General features: G+C 49.5%; 1 protein-coding gene across 1 annotated transcript in view; it reads left to right on the top strand.

Moving 5' to 3' along the window:
- Positions 1 to 56: 56 nt before the first annotated feature.
- The window catches only part of tbrg4 (transforming growth factor beta regulator 4), a 39,823-nt gene continuing 17,801 nt past the window's right edge, over positions 57 to 22,078 (top strand). The window contains exons 1-6 of the mRNA XM_078398476.1: positions 57 to 135; positions 3,506 to 3,970; positions 9,911 to 10,234; positions 13,088 to 13,259; positions 17,242 to 17,399; positions 20,248 to 20,358. Of these exons, the coding sequence (XP_078254602.1) occupies positions 3,548 to 3,970; positions 9,911 to 10,234; positions 13,088 to 13,259; positions 17,242 to 17,399; positions 20,248 to 20,358 (1,188 nt within the window). The 5' untranslated portion in view covers positions 57 to 135; positions 3,506 to 3,547. The remainder of the gene's footprint in view (positions 136 to 3,505; positions 3,971 to 9,910; positions 10,235 to 13,087; positions 13,260 to 17,241; positions 17,400 to 20,247; positions 20,359 to 22,078) is intronic.

Genomic DNA, 22,078 nt, shown 5'->3' on the forward strand with positions numbered 1-22,078 from the left:
ACGTCACGCGCAGGGCGTGATGCCGTCACGCGTCGGAGGGGAGGGGTTGGGGTTGGGGTGAGTGACGCCGCACGCAGGGTCACGGCCCGGACACGTGGGGGTTGACGCTCCGGTTGACCGGTGGACGGGCGGCGGGTGAGTGAAGGAGTGAAGGAGGCGGCGGGGGGACCGACCGTGGGGAGGGGGAGGGGGAGGGGGAGGGGGAGGGGGAGGGGGAGGGGGAGGGGGAGGGGGAGGGGGAGAACAGTGGGGGTGGGGAGAGACACAGACAGAGAGAGACACTCAGCCCCCCCAGCGCAGGGCGGCCCGGCCCGGCCCGGCCCACAGCCTCACCCCCACCCGCCGCTCCCCCAGCGGCTCTGGCCTCACCCCCCCTCAGCTCCCGGCCTGCTCCGACCCGTCCCCGACCTCGTCCTCACCTCCTGACCCCTCTACCCAGCCCTGACCCCTCCACTGACACCCCCCCCCCCCCAGTATCCCAACACTGGCCCTAACCCCTCACTAGAACCTGATCCCCCACCCACACCTTCTGACCCTGATCCCACACCCACACCTTCACCTGACCCTGATCCCCCACCCACACCTTCTGACCCTGATCCCCCACCCACACCTTCTGACCCTGATCCCCCACCCACACCTTCTGACCCTGATCCCCCACCCACACCTTCTGACCCTGATCCCCCACCCACACCTTCTGACCCTGATCCCACACCCACACCTTCACCTGACCCTGATCCCCCACCCACACCTTCTGACCCTGATCCCCCACCCACACCTTCTGACCCTGATCCCCCACCCACACCTTCTGACCCTGATCCCCCACCCACACCTTCACCTTCTGACCCTGATCCCCCACCCACACCTTCACCTGACCCTGATCCCCCACCCACACCTTCACCTGACCCTGATCCCCCACCCACACCTTCACCTTCTGACTCTGATCCCCCACCCACACCTTCACCTTCTGACCCTGATCCCCCACCCACACCTTCACCTGACCCTGATCCCCCACCCACACCTTCACCTTCTGACCCTGATCCCCCACCCACACCTTCACCTGACCCTGATCCCACACCTTCACCTGACCCTGATCCCCCACCACACCCCCACCCACACCTTCACCTTCTGACCCTGATCCCCCACCCACACCTTCACCTGACCCTGATCCCCCACCCACACCTTCACCTGACCCTGATCCCCCACCCACACCTTCACCTGACCCTGATCCCCCACCCACACCTTCACCTGACCCTGATCCCCCACCCACACCTTCACCTGACCCTGATCCCCCACCCACACCTTCACCTTCTGACCCTGATCCCCCACCCACACCTTCACCTTCTGACCCTGATCCCCCACCCACACCTTCACCTGACCCTGATCCCCTACCCACACCCACACCACCTTCTGACCATGATCCCCCACCCCTGGCACACACCCCCACCCACACCCTGGCAAACACCCCCATCCTCACCCCCATCTTCTGACCCTGATCCCATACTCCTGCCCACACCCTTCTAACCCCCCTTGGCTGGCCCCCATCCTACCACCCACTGGACCTCCCCCACCCGCAACTCAAACACTTCAGCACCCCATCATTGACCCTAACCCTCTCAACTGTTCCTCACCCCTTGCCTCCTCACCCGACCCCTCAGCTGCCACCCTCCTCCATTAACCACCAAGCACGCCACCGCATGGGAGGAATAGATCGGGTAGATGTACAGAGTCTCGCCCAGAGTAGGGTTAGCGAGGACCAGAGGACATAGGTTCAGTGAAGGGGAAAAGATTTAATAGAAATCCGAGGGGTAACTTTTTCACACAGAGGGTGGTGGGTGTATGGAACAATCTGCCAGAGGAGGCAGTTGAGGCTGGGACTATCCCATCGTTTAAGCAACAGTTAGACAGGAACATGGATAGGACAGGTTTGGAGGGATATGGACCAAACACAGGCAGATGGGACTAGTGTAAATGGGACACGTTAGCCGGTGTGGACAAGTTGGGCAGAAGGGCCTGTTTCCACACAGTTCCACTATATGACTGTGACCCTAGCCCCTCAACTGGACCTCCCCATCCATGACCATCACGCCCTGAACCCCACCCATCTCAGGTCTGTCTGTCCCGAACTGCCCCTGCCTTCTCCCTCACCTCCTGACCCTGGCACTCAACTGACCTTACCAACCCTTGACCCATGCCCTCACCTCCTGACCCTAACCCCACATTTCTCCCACTATGCTTAGTTTAGTTTAGAGATATTGCGCGGAAACAGGCCCTATTGCCCACCGACTCCGCACCGACCAGTGATTCCCGCACATTAACACTATCCTACACCCACTAGGGACAATTTCCATTTATACCAAGCCAATTAACCTACAAACCTGTACGTCTTTGGAGTGTGGGAAGAAACCAAGGATCTCAGAGAAAACCCACGCAGGTCACGGGGAGAACGTACAAACACCGCACAGATAGCGCTCGTAGTTGGAATCGAACCCGGGTCTCCGGCGCTACAAGTGCTATAAGGCAGCGACTCTACCGCTGTGCCACCATGCCTGCCCCTCATTCATTCTTCTTCCCCCTCCCCGTACCCCTGAAATGCTGGACGGGTGCCTGGGAGCCCAGGATATTGGGAAACAACTGAGTGCTGGAGGGGCAAGTTTGTGCACAAAGAATAATGGGGCCATGCACTGTATTGTCTTTCCACTAATCATTTTGTGTGGGAAGGAACTGCAGTTGCGGGGTTAAGACTGAAGATAGACACAAAAAGCTGGAGTAACTCGGCAGGACAGGCAGCACCTGTGGAGAAAAGGAATAGATGACTTCTCGGGTCGAGACCCTTCTGACTCACTGACCTGCTGAATTACTCCAGTTATTTTGTGTCTATACTGTTTTTTTGTTGTTTACATATCTGTTGTGCTGCTGTAAGTAAGAATGTCATTGTTCTGTTTTCTGTTTTGGGACATATGACAATAAAATATTCTTGAAGTAACTCGGCCGGTCAAGCAGCATCCCTGGAGAAAAGGAATAGGTGACGTTTTGGGTCGAGATCTTTTTTCGGACAATAATGATGGGTCTTGATCTGAAACGTCACCAATTCCTTTTCTCCACAGATGCTGAAGATAGTTAGCTATGGGTAGGTGGGAGATCTCCCTCTATCTTCCTGTCTCCACCTATATCCTTCCTTTGTCCCGCCCCCCTGACATCAGTATGAAGAAGGGTCTCGACCCGAAACGTCACCCATTCCTTCTCTCCCGAGATGCTGCCTGACCTGCTGAGTTACTCCAGCATTTTGTGAATAAATGAGACTCAACATGACGATTTTGAAGCTGGTAGGACTTGAGTGGGGGAAGGATGGAGAGAGAGGGTTGTAAGGGTTACTTGAAGATAGACAAATCAATATTCATACCACGGGGTTATAAATTACTCCAGCTTTTTGTGTCCAACTTCTGTTTAAACCAGCGCCCGCAGTTCCCTGCTACACACTTGAGAGTAATATGTGTTTTTACCTCAGGTGAGATGAGGAGTGAGGTGTGAAGTGAGCACCTGTCCTGCGATGACGATGGCAGCCCGACTGTTTCCCCGGTGTATCCGGCACCTCGGTGCATCCCTGCTCACCTGGCCGGCCTCTGCCAGCGTGGTGACTTGCCGCGGGAGGACGGCGCCCGGACGCCGCTGGCCCTGTGTACCGTCGGCCGGGCTGCGCGCGTCCGCCGCCTGCCGCCAGACCGACCCGTCGCCCGTCTCCGAGCAGCACTACGCCCGGCAGCCCGAGCGCACCGAGATGGAGGAGCTGATCGAATCGGCCGACACCGTGGAGCAGCTCCTGCAGGTCCCCGGCCGCCAGAAGATCACCGGCAACCAGGCCGCCGCCGCGCTCATCCGCCTGTGCGGCATGGCTGTCGGCGAGAAGCAGCTCATCGACACCGTCACCAGCGATCGGCGCTTCCAGCAGCTTTTAAACACCATCGACAGCCAGGTCAGTTTATCACGTTATGCGGTCGGTCGAGACCCTTCTACAGACGCGAAAGAAGTTGCTTCTGCATTTTGTGGAAAGTGCTTTGAAGCGTTTGCATCTTCTTGTAATTCAGTGCCAGGACTCGATGGTCTGGGCTACAGGGAGAGGTTAAGCAGGCTGGGACTCTATTCCTTGGAGCACAGGAGGCTGAGGGGTGATCTTATTGAGGTGTATAAGATCATAGTTCATAAATGATAGGAGTAGTAGGCCATTAAGTTTAGTTTATTGTCGGGCACTGTTAAGTCCAGCGGCCGAGCCGCACCGGGCGATGTTAAGTCCAGCGGCCGAGCCGCACCGGGCGATGGAAGGCACTGCGGCCGAGCCGCACCCCGCGCCGTGAGGAAGAGACCTAAAAGAGAAAGTCACGTATCTCAGTCTCTGCTGTCACTACAAAGTGTTTCACTTTACAAATGTTGTTTCTTATGAAGAAGAATGCCGAGCAGGCATTACTTTTATGATTGGTATTAACACAGTTGTCGGCTGGAAGAAAGTTGTGATGAGAGAGAGAGGAAAACCGATGCTGTTTTGGCTGATTGTTTCAGGAGCAACACCCTTTCCATTAATAAACCATTTGAAATCGACCATCAGCAGACACAAATGTAGACCAAACGAAACAAACTGTGAATGAGCTCCCCCGGCACAGTTTATATTTAAGACAGATTTATTTCACAAAATGCTGGAGTAACTCGGGCGGCACGGTGGCGCAGCGGTAGAGTTGCTGCCTTACAGCGAATGCAGTGCCGGAGACTCAGGTTCGATCCTGACTACGGGCGCCGTCTGTATGGAGTTTGTACGTTCTCCCCGTGACCTGCGTGGGTTTTCTCCGAGATCTTCAGTTTCCTCCCACACTCCAAAGACGTACAGGTTTGTAGGTTAATTGACTGGGTCAATGTAAAAATTGTCCCTAGTGTGTAGGATAGTGTTAATGTGCGGGGATCGCTGGGCGGCGTGGACCCGGTGGGCCGAAGGTCCTGTTTCCGCGCTGTATCTCTAAATCTAAATCTAAAAAACTCAGCAGGTCAGGCAGCATCTCAGGAGAGAAGGAATGGGTGATGTTTCGGGTCGAGACCCTTCTTCAGACTGATGTCAGGGGGGCGGGACAAAGGAAGGATATAGGTGGAGACAAGAAGATAGAGGGAGATCTGGGAAGGCGGAGGGGAAGAGAGGGACAGAGGAACTATCTAAAGTTGGAGAAGTCAATGTTCATACCGCTGGGCTGCAAGCTGCCCAAGCGAAATATGAGGTGCTGTTCCTCCAATTTCCGGTGGGCCTCACTATGGCACTGGAGGAGGCCCATGACACAAAGGTCAGACTGGGAATGGGATGGGGAGTTGAAGTGCACGGCCACTGGGAGATCAGGTTGGTTAAGGCGGACTGAGCGAAGGTGTTATAGACAATAGACAATAGGTGCAGGAGTAGGCCATTCAGCCCTTCGAGCCAGCACCGCCATTCAATGCGATCATGGCTGATCACTCTCAATCAGTACCCCGTTCCTGCCTTCTCCCCATACCCCCTCACTCCGCTATCCTTAAGAGCTCTATCCAGCTCTCTCTTGAAAGCATCCAACGAACTGGCCTCCACTGCCTTCTGAGGCAGAGAATTCCACACCTTCACCACTCTCTGACTGAAAAAGTTCTTCCTCATCTCCGTTCTAAATGGCCTACCCCTTATTCTTAAACTGTGGCCCATTGTTCTGGACTCCCCCAACATTGGGAACATGTTTCCTGCCTCTAATGTGTCCAATCCCCTAATTATCTTATATGTTTCAATAAGATCCCCCCTCATCCTTCTAAATTCCAGTGTATACAAGCCCAATCGCTCCAGCCTTTCAACATACGACAGTCCCGCCATTCCGGGAATTAACCTAGTGAACCTACGCTGCACATGTTAAGCGAAACGATCGCCGAGCCTGCGTTTGGTTTCGCCGATCGCCGCTATTTAAGACATAGATCAACAGATTGGTTTTCGATGTTAATGAAATCAAGAGTAATGGGGATAGTTCAGAAAAGGGATGCTGAGATAAAAGCTCGCCCATGCTGTTTTTGAATGGTAGCAGGAGGGTGTGAGTGGCCTGCTCCTGGTTCTAAATCTTGCTTTGTTATGACAACAGTTTTAGTGGAAGGATCATTATACCAGGTAGCATGAAATGTACACCAATATAGGAAGTATTCATATCTGCTTTGGACAAACAGAAATCAAAAGGAAAGCTGTAAGACTATTGTTGGTCCCACCAGTCGCTCCACACTCCGTCCCAGCCCAGTGACGCTTCCGGTCCCGGCTCCTGCTTCTCCTGCGGCCACTCCGCCGCTTGCTCCTAGGGAACCCCCTGACGAAGCCCCACTCCACGCTGATGGGCTGCCCAGCCAGCTCTGACCCGTTCAAACCTTCCATGGCCGCCTTTGTAGGTCTCGTACTCCACCAGAGCGCTGCCCTTGAGGTAGCCGGTGCTCCGGGCCAGGTTGAGGTGCAGGCTCTTGATCTCACCGTACTCGGCAAACTTGTGGTGAATGTCATTCCTCCTCGGTGGCTTCCTCGTGGACCCAGGTCGCAAACAGGATCCACCCCTCCACCGAGCGTTGAGGGCTCGCCTTGTCGCCGTCTTACGGAGTCATGGTCTTCTCGCAGCCTGGACCGAGCGTCTTCCTCTGAGCCAAATCCTCGCCCCTTCTTCTTTGCCTTCAGTTTTGTGGATACTTTCGGCGTCAATGGCGAAGTCCTCACCGCCCGCCTCATGGAAGTCCAGCAGAAGATGGGTGACGTTTTGGGTCTAAAAAACTCAGCAGGTCAGGCAGCATCTCAGGAGAGAAGGAATGGGCGACGTTTCAGGTCGAGACCCTTCTTCAGACTGAAGAAGGGTCTTGACCCGATAAGTCACCCATTCCTTCTCTCCCGAGATGCTGCCTGACCCGCTGAGTTACTCCAGCATTTTGTGTAGGCCCGGGCCCCGCCTAACGGAGGTTGCGTAGCAACCCTCCTCCCGGCCCGGGCGGCCGCCATTGGTGGAGCGGGAGCACGTGACCACTGGCTGGGTGAGGTCACGTGGGGCGCAGGGCGGTGACGTCACCTTGTCCCGATTCGGATGGGAGGAAGTTGGCAACCCTACCCGAACTACAACCCCGACATGCCGCAATAAATGCCGCTCGCCCTCCATACAACGATTGACAATGCAAATCCACCCACGGGCCGGATTGGATTGGCCGTATCCAGCCCATAGCCGGTAGCTTGACATCCCTGTGGTAGAGAATCATAGAAAATTAGCCTCCACATAAAAAATCCATGATTCATTTAATCTCACGTAAAGCTTGAGACAGAGGGTGATGAATCTGTGGAATTCATTGCGACAGAAGCCTCTGGAGGTCGTTATTGGGTCATAAGGTCATAAGTGATAGGAGCAGAATTAGGCCGTTCGGCCCATCAAGTCTACTCCGCCATTCAATCATGGCTGATCTATCTCTCCCTCCCAACCCCATTCTCCTGCCTTCTCCCCATAACCCCTGACACCCGCACTAATCAAGAATTTACCTGTCTCTGCCTTAAAGATATCTATTGATGGCCTCCACAGCCTTCTGTGGCAAAGAATTCCATGAATTCACTGCCCTCTGACGAAATAAATTCCTCCTCATCTTCCTAAAGGAACGTCTTTTAATTATGAGACTATGACCTCTGGGCCTAGACTCTCCCACTAGTGGAAACATCCTCTCCACATCCACTCTACCCAAGCCTTTCACTATTCAACTTGGACTAGTGACGTTTCAGGTCAGGACCCTTCTCAACTTCTTCTGAAGAAGAACCTGACCCGAAACGTCACCTGTCCATGTTCTCCAGAGACGCTGGCTGTCCAGCTGAGTTACTGCAACACTTTGTGCCAATCTTTGGTATAAACCTTTCTGCCGTTCCTTTTTATTTCATATTCTCCCAAACCTTTCCTACCCATCTGTCCAAATCCCTTTTCAATATCATAGTTACACTTCCAAAGATAGACACAAAATGCTGGAGTAACTCAGCGGGACAGGCCACATCTCTGGAGAGAAGGAATGGGTGACCCATTCCTTTTCTCCAGTTGCTGCCTGTCCCGCTGAGTTACTCCAGCATTTTGTGTCTATCTTTGGTGTAACTCAGCATCTGCAGTTCCTTCCTACACATAGTTAAACTTCCTCTGGCAAAACATTCATGTACGCAACCACTCTCTAAAAAAGTTTCCCCTCAGGACCACTGTAAATCTCTTTCCTCTCACCTTAAACCTATGCCCTCTATTATGTAATATTAATGTAACGTAATAATTTTCTTACACCCTCTATTATGTAATATTATTTGCAGTCTTTTTGTATTGATATTACTGTGACATTCGTTTGGATTTTAATACTTTTTAAAAATTGGTTCAGTTTTGTGCTGCTCTTTGAACCGTTATTAATTTGTTGATTTAAAAAAATTCTTATTCTATATCAGTGCTGCCCATTGAGCTGTCAGTCTTGGTTCAGTCAAAAGTGTTTAATTGTCATGTTGACGAACAGTATAATGAAGTTCTTGCTGCAGCATTACAATCTTTAAACACAATACATATAGATAATATATAATAAACAAAAATTCAATAAATTGAGGTTGGGCAGGCGAGGACTTTATTCCTTGGAGCGCAGGAAGTTGAGGCGTGATCTTTGAGGTGTGTAAGATCATGAGGAGAATAGGTTGGGTGAATGCACAGAGCATTTTACCTAGAGTCGGGAATCAAGATCCAGAGGACATGTTTAAGATGAGGGAAGAAAGATTTAATAGGAGGCAGTGGAGGCCAATTCTCTGAATGCATTCAAGAGAGAGCTAGACAGAGCTCTTAAGGAGAGCGGAGTCAGTGGGTATGGGGAGAGGGCAGGAACGGGGTACTGATTGAGATGATCAGCCATGATCACATTGAATGGCGGTGCTGGCTCGAAGGGCCGAATGGCCTACTCCTGCACCTATTGTCAATTGAACCCGAGGGGCAACTTTTTCACATAGAGCGGTGGGCATATGGATTGATTTGTCAGAGGACATAGTTGATGCAGGTTCTATAGAAACATTTAAAAGACTTTAGACAGATGCATGAATAGGAAAGGTTTAGAGGGATATGGGCCATGCACAGGCAGGTGGGACGAGTGTAGATGGGGCAAGATAGACACAAAGTTGGAGTAACTCAGCGGGTCAGACAGTATCTCTGGAGAAAAGGAATTGATGATGTTTCGGGTCGAGACCCTTCTTCAAACCCTTCCTCGGTAGGTGGGGCATCTCGGTCAAGATGGACAAGTTGAGCCCAAGGGCTTGTTTCCATGCTGTTTGACAGCAACTATGACTCTAAATTCACTGGAATTTATGAGGATGAGAGGGGATCTTATAGAAACATAAAATTCTACTATGTCCTCTGACAGATCAATCCATATGCCCACCGTTCTATGTGAAAAATTTGCCCTTCAGGTTCAATAGACAATAGGTGCAGGGATTGGACAGGCTAGATGCAGGAAAAATGTTCCCGATGCTGGGGGAGTCCAGACCCAGGGGTCACAGTTTAAGAATAAGGGGTAGTCCATTTATGACTGCGACGAAGAAAGACTTTTTCGCTTTGTGAATTTGTGGAATTCTCTGCCACAGAAGGCAGTGGAGGCCAATTCACTGGATGTTTTCAAGAGAGAGTTAGACATAGTTCTTGGGGCTAATGGAATCAAGGGAAATGGGGAGAATGCAGGAACGGGGTACTGATTGTGGATGATCAGCCATGATCATTATTGAATGGCGATGCTGACTCGAAGGGCCGAATGGCCTACACCTGCACCTATTTTCTATGTTTGTAAATTAATATCCGTAACTATAAGGTTCAAAGAGCAGGGCAAAACTCGCCCACCAGACCTGTGGTTGACATGTTTTTTTTTCTTTCAGATATCTGTGGTGTGGAATGGGAACCTGATCAGACTGCCGCGGAGTCTGTTCATGATCGGACTGGATGCCAACAACACGGTCCTTCGGTCTGTGGAAACCGAGGTGCACTGGCGGCTGAGGAGGCTCACCTTCGGAAACCTCACCTCACTCGTTGACTTCTACACCAGCTTTGCACGGTCAGAGCAGCAGAAATTGCTGCTGAACGACCTGATAAAACACGTGGAACTGCGGTGGGCAGAGATCGCGGACGCAAAGACCGTGGCCTTGTTAATGGTCAAACTCGGACATCTGTCCAACACACTGATGGACAAACTGGAGGATAAGGTACGTGCAGGAGAGAGCTGTAGATGCTTTTTATAAAATCGAAGGCAGTCACAAAATGCTGGAGTAACTCAGCGGGACAGGCAGCGTCTCTGGAGACGTTTCGGGTCGAGGCCCTTCTGAAGAAGCATCCTCCAGCATTTTGTGACTACCCTGGAGGATCAGGCATACAGGACCCGCACAGTGTACGTGAAACTCAACTCAAACGTAGCTGGGATCCATGTACACTGGCACAGCTGGGAAAGGTCAAACGTGACAGGAGCAGAATTAGGCCATTCAGCCTGTCAAGTCTACTCCGCCATTCAATCATGGCTGATCTACCTTCCTCTAACCCCATTCTCCTGCCTCCTCCTCATAATCCCCCAACACCCAGTTACTCAAGCACTTTGTGCCCTTTTGCTCCACGTTGTGGTTAACGTTGTGTCCAAGAGGTTTAGGTTTATTATTGTCACCTGTACCGAGGTACTGTGAGAAGCTTTGTTTTCCATGCAATCCAATTAAATCGGATACCACCATACATAAATATAATCAAGCCAAACTCAAGTACAATCGAAGAGCAAAGGTGGCGCGGCGGTAGAGTTGCTGCCGAACAGCGCCACAGACCCGGATTCCATCCCGACTACGGGTGCTGTCTGTGCGGAGTTTGTACGTTCTCCCTGTGACCTGCGCGGGTTTTCACCAAGATCCTCGGTTTCCTCCCGCACACCAAAGACGTTCAGGTTTAGACAATAGACAATAGGTGCAGGAGGAGGCCATTCGGTCCTTCGAGCCAGCACCGCCATTCAATGTGATCATGGCTGATCATTCTCAATCAGTACCCCGTTCCTGCCTTCTCCCCATACCCCCTGACTCCGCTATCCTCAAGAGCTCTATCTAGCTCTCTCAGAGAATTGGCCTCCACTACCTTCTGAGGCAGAGAATTCCACGGATTCACAACTCTGACTAAAAAGGTTTTTCCTCATCTCAGTTCTAAATGGCCTACCCCTTATTCTTAAACTGTGGCCCCTTGTTCTGGACTCCCCCAACATTGGGAACATGTTTCCTGCCTCTAACGTGTCCAACCCCTCAATAATCTTATACGTTTCGATAAGATCTCCTCTCATCCTTCTAAATTCCAGTGTATACAAGCCTAGGGTTTGTATGTTAATTGGCTTGGTGTAAGTGTAAAATTGTCCCCAGTGTGTGTAGGATAGTGTTAATGTGTGGGGTTCGCCGGTTGGCCCGGACTCAGAGTCGAAGGGCCTGTTTCCGTACTGTATCACTAAACTAAACTAAAAGCAAAGGGGAAGACACAGAGTGGAGAGTGTCGTAGTGCACCAGTGCCAGAGACAATCGGATGGTAGTAGATCCTCCTGTGGAACCAGCACACAGGCAATCGCCATGCCCCGGTGCCATCTTGCTTGTTGTTCCACTGTTCTAGTGTCTGATAGTTGCTCTGAAGAAGCTTCCCGATGGTAGGAGTGAAATAAGGGAGCGGCCTGGCTGGTGTGGATATTTGTTGACACTGTCTGCAAGGATAGGACACAACAAAAGCTATTCACGGTACCTCTGCACACGTGACAATAAACTAAACTCAACCAACTAGCACCTACTACAGATCTTTTTGATGGCGAGGAGGTCGGTACCCGTGATAGACCACACGTGACGTTTCGGGTCGAGACCCTTCTTTAGACTCGACCCGAAACGTCACCCATTCCTTCTCTCCAGAGACGCTGCCTGTCCCGCTGAGTTACTCCAGCATTTTGTGTGTATCTTCAGTGTGAACCAGCACCTGCAGTTCCTTCCTACACATGAGTTGTTCACTCCTGGTCCCAATCTACCTGCTTTCTACTGAATGTAAAGATCCCAGGGCTCTTTAGAAAATAGACAATAGGTGCAGGAGGAGGCCATTCGGCCCTTCGAGCCAGCACCACCATTCAATGTGATCATGGCTGATCATTCTCAATCAGTACCCCGTTCCTGCCTTCTCCCCATACCCCCTGACTCCGCTATCCTTAAGAGCTCTATCTAGTTCTCTCTTGAATGCATTCAGAGACTTGGCCTCCACTGCCTTCTGTAGGAAGAGCAGAGTGCTCCTCCCATTGCCCACTGTTTCTACGCTGTGTGACTCAGTGACTATTATTTGTTCTCTATATATTTAGTGATACACCGCTGAAACAGGCCCTTCGGCCCACCAAGTCCACACTGACCAGCGATCACCGCACACCAACACTGTCCTTCACACACTGGGACAATTTACATTTATACCAATCCAATTAACCGACAAACCTGTGCGTCTTTGTTTGGAGTGTGGGAGGAAACTGGAGCATTCCGGAGAAAACCGACGCGGTCACGGGGAGAACGTACAAACTCCGCACAGACAGTATCCCTAGTCGGAGGTATTTATTTCACAAAATGCTGGAGTAACTAAGCAGGTCAGGCAGCATCTCCTGAGATTCTGCCTGTCCTGCTGAGTTACTCCAGCATTTTGTGAAATAAATACCTTCGATTTGTACCAGCATCTGCAGTTATTTTCTTACGTATCCCTATTCGGGATCAAACCTGGGTTTCTGGCGCTTTAAGGCAGCAACTCTACCCCTGCGCCAGTGTGCCAAATCAGTGGATATTTTTAAGGCAGAGATAGACAAATTCTTGATTAGAACGGGTGTCAAGTGTTATGGGAAGAAGGCAGGAAAATGGGATTAGGAGGCAGAGATCAGCCATGATTGAATGGCGGAGTGGACTCGACGGGCTGAATGGCCTAATTCTACTCCTATAACTTGTGAACTTGTGCCGCTCGAGTCTTCTGAGTCTGTACAGAATATGTACTTTCACTGCACGTATATATATATATATATGTGCCATTTTATGTTTCAGTGCTTGGAACTGGCTGAACACTTCACTCCTGATGACACAAGGAAAGTGATGCTGGCCTTGGCAGCACAGAGTCACCGCTCCGTTCCCCTGCTCCGCGCCCTCTCCTACCACTTCATGCAGAAGCACCTGGACCTGAAGACCGGCGTGCTGATTGACATGGCTTATGCCTATGGTTAGTGCAAATTCACGGACGGTGCAGCACCCAAACTAAACCAGCCACGAGGGAAACATCCCTCATGAGGCTAACGATAGTACACACAACGCTGGAGTAACTCAGTGGGTCCGACAGCATCTCTGGGGAAAAGGCATTGGCGACGTTTCGGTTCGAGATTCTTCTTCAGACTGGTAGTCAGGGGAGTGGGAAACGAGAGATGGAGACGGTGATATAGAGAGATATAGAACAAATGAATGAAGGATATGGGAAAAAGTAATGGTGATAAAGGAAACGGGCCGTTGTTAGCTGTGTGCTAGGTGAAAACAAGCTGCAGACAATGAGACTCATCAAGACGACTTTGAAACTGGTACAGCAACTCGGGTGCGGGAGGGACGGAGAGAGAAGATAGTTTCAGCTGTTATCAGGCAAATGAACCATCCTACCGCAACCAGAGAGCAGTGCTGAACTACTATCTACCTCATTGGTGACACTCGGACTATCCTTGATCGGACTTGATGAAGGGATTAAAAGTACCATTAGCAAATTTGCCGATGATACAAAGCTAGGTGGCAGTGTGAACTGTGAGGAAGATGCTATGAGGTTGCAGGGTGACTTGGACAGGTTGTGTGAGTGGGCGGATGCATGGCGGATGCATGGCAGATGCAGTTTAATGTGGATAAGTGTGAGGTTATCCACTTTGGTGGTAAGAATAGGAAGGCAGATTTGAATGGTGTCAAGTTAGGAAAAGGGGACGTACAACGTGATCTGGGTGTCTTAGTGCATCAGTCACTGAAAGGAAGCATGCAGGTACAGCAGGCAGTGAAGAAAGCCAATGGAATGTTGGCATTCATAACAAGAGGAGTTGAGTATAGGAGCAAAAAGATCCTTCTGCAGTTGTACAGGGCCCTAGTGAGACCGCACCTGGAGTACTGTGTGCAGTTTTGGTCTCCAAATTTGAGGAAGGATATTCTTGCTATTGAGGGCGTGCAGCGTAGATTTACTAGGTTAATTCCCGGAATGGCGGGACTGTCATATGTTGAAAGACTGGAGCGACTAGGTTTGTATACACTGGAATTTAGAAGGATGAGAGGGGATCTTATCGAAACGTATAAGATTATTAAGGGGTTGGACATGTTAGAGGCAGGAAACATGTTCCCAATGTTGGGGGAGTCCAGAACCAGGGGCCACAGTTTAAGAATAAGGGGTAGGCCATTTAGAACAGAGATGAGGAAAAACTTTTTTAGTCAGAGAGTTGTGAATCTGTGGAATTCTCTGCCTCAGAGGGCAGTGGAGGCCAATTCTCTGAATACATTCAAGAGAGAGCTAGATAGAGCTCTTAAGGATAGCAGAGTCAGGGGGTATGGGGAGAAAGCAGGAACGGGGTACTGATTGAGAATGATCAGCCATGATCACATTGAATGGCGGTGCTGGCTCGAAGGGCCGAATGGTCTACTCCTGCACCTATTGTCTATTGTCTATTGACTCTGCTGGCTTTACCTTGCACTAATCGTTATTCCCTTATCATGTACACTGTAAATGGCTCGATTGTAATCATGTATTGTCTTTCCGCTGATGAGATAGCACGCAGCAAAAGCTTTTCACTGTACCTCAGTACATGTGACAATAAACTAAACTGAAACTAAGAGGGGATGCCTCTCTCCCCCACCCAAGTCATACCAGCTTCAAAGTCGTCTTGTTGAGTCTCATTGTCTGTAATTCGTTTTCACCTAGTCCACAGCTAACAATGGCCTGTTTCCTTTATCATTGTTACTTGTTTGCATATCTTTCATTTATTCTATATCTCTCTACATCACCGTCTATGTCTCTCGTTCCCCTTTCCCCTGACTCTCAGTCTGAAGAAGGGTCTCAACCCGAATCGTCGCCTAATCCTTTTCTCCTGAGATGCTGCCTGACCCGCTGAGTTACCCCAGCTTTTTGTGTCTATCTTTGACTTAAACCAGCATCTGCAGTTCCTTCCTGCGCATTCCTTTTGAGGCTCTTTGCTTTCTGCTCAATAGGTAGAAAGAAAACTTTGCAGACACAGGAAACCCTAAAACAAAATCAAAACCATGGAGCGGCTTACAAAGTCCATCAGCTATTTGCATTCAAATGAAAAATATATAAGATAAAGTTCTTTTTTTTGTTTCAGAGCTTGCATCACTTTAGGTTTAAATACTGGATGATCACTCTAGATATTATTGGCAACTAGGAGTGAATTACAAGTTGGAAGCTCAGTGCAAGAGGGGGGAGGGACTATAAGACACAGGAGCACAAGTAGGCCATTCGGCCCTTTGAGTCTGTTCCAAAATTCCATCATGGCTGATCTATTTTTCCCGTTATTCTTCTCCTCATAGCCCCTTATTAATCGAGAAACTATCAATCTCTGCTTCAGAAATGCCCAATGACTTGGCCTCCTGTCTGTGGCAATAAATTACACAGATTCACTACCCTCTGGCTAACGAAATTCCTCCTTATCTCTTTTCTAGAGGTACATCCTTTTATTCTGAGGCTCTGCCCTCTGGTCCTAGACTCTCCCACCAGTGGAAACATCCTCTCCACACCCACTCTATCCAGGCCTTTCACTATTCGGAGCAGACTGTACATAAAGTGTATTCAGAAGTCACGGCATGGAATCTATATACTAAAACTCTCGTTTGTTATCTTGTTTGTGACTGAACTTCAGCCAAAACGGTACATGATAGCGCGACAATTTTAGGCCCACCTTACTCACCATTGTCACTTTAGTGATAATGCAAGTAGTTTTATTGAAATCGGTGTTATATTTTTAAAGTTATTCACATTTTTAAGTTTAAAAGGAGAGGAGGGAGGGGGAGGGAGGGGAGAGGGGAGGGGGGGGGGGGTTGAGGAGCGAGGGGAGGGGGGGAGCTGCACCAATGCAGGAGAGGTTTTGGCCCAACGGGTCCACTTGGTCCAGTGTCAACTAAAAGACGCACACTAAACGTAGAAACACAGATGCTCGCTTACAGAAAAAGATACAAAGTGCTGGAGTAACGCAGCGGGTCAGGCTGGAGAACATGAATAGATGATGTTTTGGATTGGGACCTTTCTTCGGACTGTTACTCCAGTACTTTGTTGTTGTTTTTTTTGTAAAGTGGCATCTGCACTTCCTTGTGTCCAATCATTTACAGCAATAAAAGCTTTTTACTGTACCTCGGCACACGTGACAATAAACTAAACTGAACTGAATACTGCTTCCCCTCTGTGATTCCTTCTCTCCAGATCTACGACCATGTTTTAACCCGGACTAAGACATTGAATTTTAAGTAACTTCTACATACACACCCCTCCCCTCCCCCTCCAATCTTGCCCCCTTCCTCTCCCCTTGTCATTTCTCCAGTTCCACAGTTCTCCACATTGTATGCCCTCAGGTCTTTGCATTTCCACACTAGGGGAAAAAAGGTTTAGTTTAGTTTTCAGAGACAGCGTGGAAACAGGTCCTTCGGCCCACCGAGCCACTGCCGACCACGTCACCCCGTACACTAGTTCTGTCGTAGACACTAGTTTAGTTTAGAGTTACAGCACGCGAACTTGCTCTTTGGCCTACCGAGTCTGCACCGACCAGCGATCCCCGCACACTAACATTATCTTACACACTTTACATTTACATTTATACCCAGCCAATTAACCTACAAACCTGTACGTCTTTGGAGTGTGGGAGGAAACCTGAGATCGCGGAGAAACCCCACTCAGGTCACGGGGAGAACGTACAAACTCCGTACAGGCAGCGCCCGTAGTCAGGATTGAACCTGGGTCTCTGGCGCTGTGAGGCATTGTGTCTTGTGTACTGTCCTGGCCTCAAACTGCTCATCTCATGATTTTACATACTTCTATTCTGTCAAATACTTCCATCTCTGGCATTCCAGAGAAAACAATCCAAATTTGTAAATCGAGAAGAAATCTGCATGCCAAACCGTATGTATTGGTTCAGTAATAACAGTCTGTGCACAGAGTTTAATGCTGGCTTCCGATATTCCCACAGGAAAGCTGAACTTCCAGCAGACACAGGTGTTCCAGAGGCTGGCCTCCGAGCTGCTCCCCAGGGTACCAGAGCTGGGTTCTCTTGACATCATGCGATGCACAAAGTCTTTTGCCTACCTGAAGTGGCTCAATCTACCTTTGTTTGAAGCTCTTGCACAGGTGACGTTGCAATAATTAACCTGCAGCTCGCTCGCTCTGTAAAGCTGAGACACTAAATGCTTGGGGAACTCAGCAGTTCAGAACGTGGATAAATGAATCCAGGATCCACCTTCCTGATCGGCTAACTCCCAAAGTGCCTCTTGAATTGAGAATGCCAAGACCTTGAGAGTTGACATTGTAGATATGTCCCCATCCACTTTAATGTAAACACATAGAAGGGATGCATTTTAATTTTCTTTTATATTGAGCTCTTATCACTCTAGATATTATTGGCAACTAGGAGTGAATTACAAGTTGGAAGCTCATTGCAAGAGGGAGGAGGGACTATAAGACACAGGAGCCATTCGGCCCTTCGAGTCTGTTTTATCTTTGTATGCTTTGTCGTCATCTTCCCCTTGCTAACAATGACTTATTCTACATTTTCCTTGTTCTCCGTCCTCTTTGATGTCTCGTTGGCACACCTTGCCATCTTTTTCATATCTCTGTGTCTCCCTCTCCCCTTACTCTCAGTCAGAAGAAGGGTCTCGACCCGAAACGTCACCCATTCCTTCTCTCCAGAGATGCTGCCCGTCCCGCTGAGTTACTCCAGCATTGTGTGTCTATCTTCGACTAAAACCAGCATGTGCAGTTCCTTCCTGCGCACGAGTTCTATGTTATCCCACTGGGTCACACTAGGGGCAATTTACAGAGGACCAATTAACCTACAAACTCGCACGTCTCTGGGATGTGGGAGGAAACCCACGCGGTCACTGGGGACACATACAATTTTGCACAGACAGCACCGTTGTTCATGATGAGGCATCAGCTCTACCAGCTGCTCCACTGTACCGCCCAAAGTTTGACCATTTACACGGATCTACATTTCCCTGATCCTGTGAAAAGAATCTGGAGAGAAGGAATGGGTGACGTTTCGGGTCGAGACCCTTCTTCAGACTGAAGGATTCTGACCCGAAACATCACCTATCCACAGATGCTGCCTAAAGAAGGGTCCCGACCCGAAACGTCACCTATTCCTTCTCTCCAGAGATGCTGCCTGTCCCGCCACATTACTCCAGCATTCTGTGTCCATCTTCAATTGAAACCTGTATCTGCAGTTCTGTCCTATACATATCAAAGATCAGACTTTGTTGCAACATAACATAACATAACATAACAACACTTTATTGTCACTCGGCTTTTTACACCGAACGAAATTTCAGCAGTCACACAAAACACAGCAAAACAGAAAAGAACACAGGACACCCGACCCCAACACAAACATCCATCACAGTGACTCCAAACACCCCCTCACTGTGATGGAGGCAACAAAACTTCCACTCTCTTCCCCCCGCACCCACGGACAGGCAGCTCGACCCCTACCGAGGCAAACGACACGCACAGCCCCCGCAAGGCCCCGTGGCCGAGCCGCCCTGGGCACCGAAACGTCCCGCGGCCGCACCGGGCGATGTTAAGTCCAGCGGCCGAGCCGCACCGGGCACCGAAACGTCCCGCGGCCGAGCCGCACCGGGCACTGAAACGTCCCGCGGCCAAGCCGCACCGGGCACTGAAACGTCCCGCGGCCGAGCCGCGCTGGCGATGTTAAGTCCCGCAGCCGAGCCGCGCCGGCGATGGAAGGCCCCGCGGGCGAGCTGCGCCCCGGGGAAGAGACCTAATAAAAGAAAGGTTTCCCCCACCCCCACACCCCACACCCACACCCCACACCCACACCCCACCCCCCCACCACACATACACAGCCAAAAACAGAAACAAAAACCATCCCGACACAAACAAAAAAAAGACAAACAGACTGCCAGAGAGCAGCAGCCGTTAGGCGCAGCCAACTCCTCCCAGTGCAATGGGTCATCTTTACCTTTCGCATATTGACACTAGCATATTGTCATCTAGTATAATGCTCCTCAGTGTCTCACCGTGATCATTAACTACTGTGAAATTTAATTCATCTTAATAATCTTATTTAGGAACCTTGATCCCTCTGCTGAGACTACATTGATTTTAATTAAGTACAATAAAAGTTCATGTCATAGAGTCAAACAGCCCTTCGGCCCAACCTGCCAATGCTGACCAAGGTGCCCCATCTGCACTAGTTCCACCTACCAACACTTGGCCCATATCCCTCTAACCTTTCCTCCATGTCTTTAAGAAACCCTATAGTTAGAACATTTGAACATGAAAGGTTTATTCACAGCCAAGCAAATCAGGGGCTGGATTCTGATGAATACAAATGGATTTGGAGAGGATACTGGATCTCTACCAAAAGATGATGCGCAGAATAGTAGATTTTTGGATGCTGTTATTGTACAAGTAGTTTATTTACAGAATACCATATCTGAAAGTGAGTTTTCTAGAGTCATAACAGTCATAAAGCATGGAGCCAGGCCCTTTGGCCCAACTTGCCTATACCGACCAAGATGCCCCAGTCCCACCTAACTGTGTTTGACCCAACTCCCTCTAAACTTTGCCTATCCATGTACCCGTCCAACCGCCTTTTTAAATGTTGATATTGTGCGTGCCTCAACTAACTCGTCTGGCACCTTGGTCCATATACCCACCACCCTCTGTGTGGAAAGAATTGCCCCTCAGGTTCCTATGAGCTAAATCTACCAGTTGTATTGATAACCGAACACCTATGGTGGTTAAATACAATTCTCAATACATTCGTCGGACTCTGCTTTTCCTTTTCCCCCTGACACTCCGTCTGAAGAAGGTTTCTTGACCTGAAACATCACCCATTCCTTCTCTCCCGCTGGGTTACTCCAGCTTTTTGTGCCTATCTTCTGTTTTTTTGTTTCACTGATCTGAAGAACAGACAAGATGCAGATAATTTAATGTGTTCTGTCATCTTGTTTAGTATGTACATGAGCGCTGTGACAAGATGTCGGAGGTACAACTATGCAACATTATCATGGCCTTTGCTCGTCTCAATTATCAACCAGCCACTGGAGAGGCCTTCTTTGCTCAGGTAAGAATGGTGATTATACGCGAGAAAGAGTGTATTATGTTTATGTCATGCATGACTCAGTGGCACCATCATTTAGTTTATCGTGTACCGAGGTAGAGTGAAAAGCATTTTGTTGCATGCTATCCAGTCAGTGGGCTATACATGATTACAGTTGTTAAACGGTTTAACTCCCCCTCACATTCCCAGGCTAACCTTTCTGTCCTGGGCCTCCTCTGCTGTCAGAGTGAGGCCCAATGTAAATTGGAGGATCAGCACCTCGTATTTGGGCAGCTTACAACCCAGCGGTATGAATATTAACTTCTCTAACTTCAAATAACCATTGCTTTCCCTCTCTCTCCATCCATGATCTCCGACCAGTCTGAATGTCCTCCTGATTAAATTTTCCATTGTGTGCCTCGTTGTCACCTTCCCCTCAGCTAACAATGATCTATTCTCCATTTTCCTTGAGCTCCATCCCCTTTGATGTCTCGTTTTCACACCTTACCCGTCCGTATCTCACGTTTACCTCTCCCCTGACTCTCAGTCTGAAGAAGGGTTTCAACCCAAAACGTCATCCATTCCTTCTTACCAGGGAAGCGGCCTGTCCCGCTGAGTTACTCCAGCATTTTGTGTCTCTATGATTGCAATCGACCGTCCACACAGATACAGGATAATGGGCATAATGTTCAGTGCAAGATAACGTCTCGATTAGAGATAGTCTGAGGATCATCAGTGAGGTAGATAGTAGGTTGGGACCACACTCAAGATGAGGATAGGATGGTCGATGCACTTGGCTCAGAGTGAAGAGGTTGCAATGGTATAGGTTTAGATTTATTAATGCAGTGAAATTTAATTTTAGTTTTGTTTAAAGATACAGCACGGAAACAGGCCCTTCAGCCCACTGAGTCCACAACAACCAGCAATCCCCGCACACTAACAATACTCCACGCACATTGGGGACACTTTTACATTTATACCAAGCCAATTTAACCTACAAACCTGTATGTGGGAGGAAACCGAATATCTCGGAGAAAACCTACGCAGGTCACAAGGAGAACATACAAACTCTGCACAGCCAAGCACCGGTAATCAGGATCAAACCCGGGTCTCTGGCGCTGTAAGGCAGCAGCTCTGCCGCCCTTTTCCATTGAAATAAAATGCTTTTTGTCCAGTTCTAATTCTAAAATTATGTCCATGTGTTTTTAATTATCTTGCCAGAAGAAATAATTCCCTCGTTAAAACCTTACACTATTTTGTCTTTTCAATGTCTTTGCAATTTGAACACCCGATCCCCAAAAATATTCTGGTGAACATTTCCCGCATTTCTTCCAAGTCCAATATCTCCTTCGTTGTTCTGTGCAACTGAGGCATATCTTGTTTCGAAATAAAGGGCATCGTTTGGGTCCCACCCCAAAACACCGCCTATCCCGACCCAAAATGTTGCCTATCCATCCCGTCCCCAGATGCTGCCTGACCTGCTGAGTTCAGTTTAGTTTAGAGATTCAGCAGGTAAACAGGCCCTTTGGCCCACTGAGTCCATGCCGACCATCGATCACCTGAACACCAGTTCTATCCTACGCACTTGAGACAATTTACAAAGGGTTAATTAACCTACAAACCCGCACCTCTTTGGGATGCAGGAGGAAAACGGAGCACCTGGAGAAAACCCACGTGGTCACAGGAAGAAAATGCAAACTCCGCACAGATACACCTGTGGTCAGGATTGAACCTGGGTCCCTGG

This window comes from Rhinoraja longicauda, chromosome 4 (assembly GCF_053455715.1).
Source record: "Rhinoraja longicauda isolate Sanriku21f chromosome 4, sRhiLon1.1, whole genome shotgun sequence".
NCBI lineage: Eukaryota > Metazoa > Chordata > Chondrichthyes > Rajiformes > Arhynchobatidae > Rhinoraja > Rhinoraja longicauda.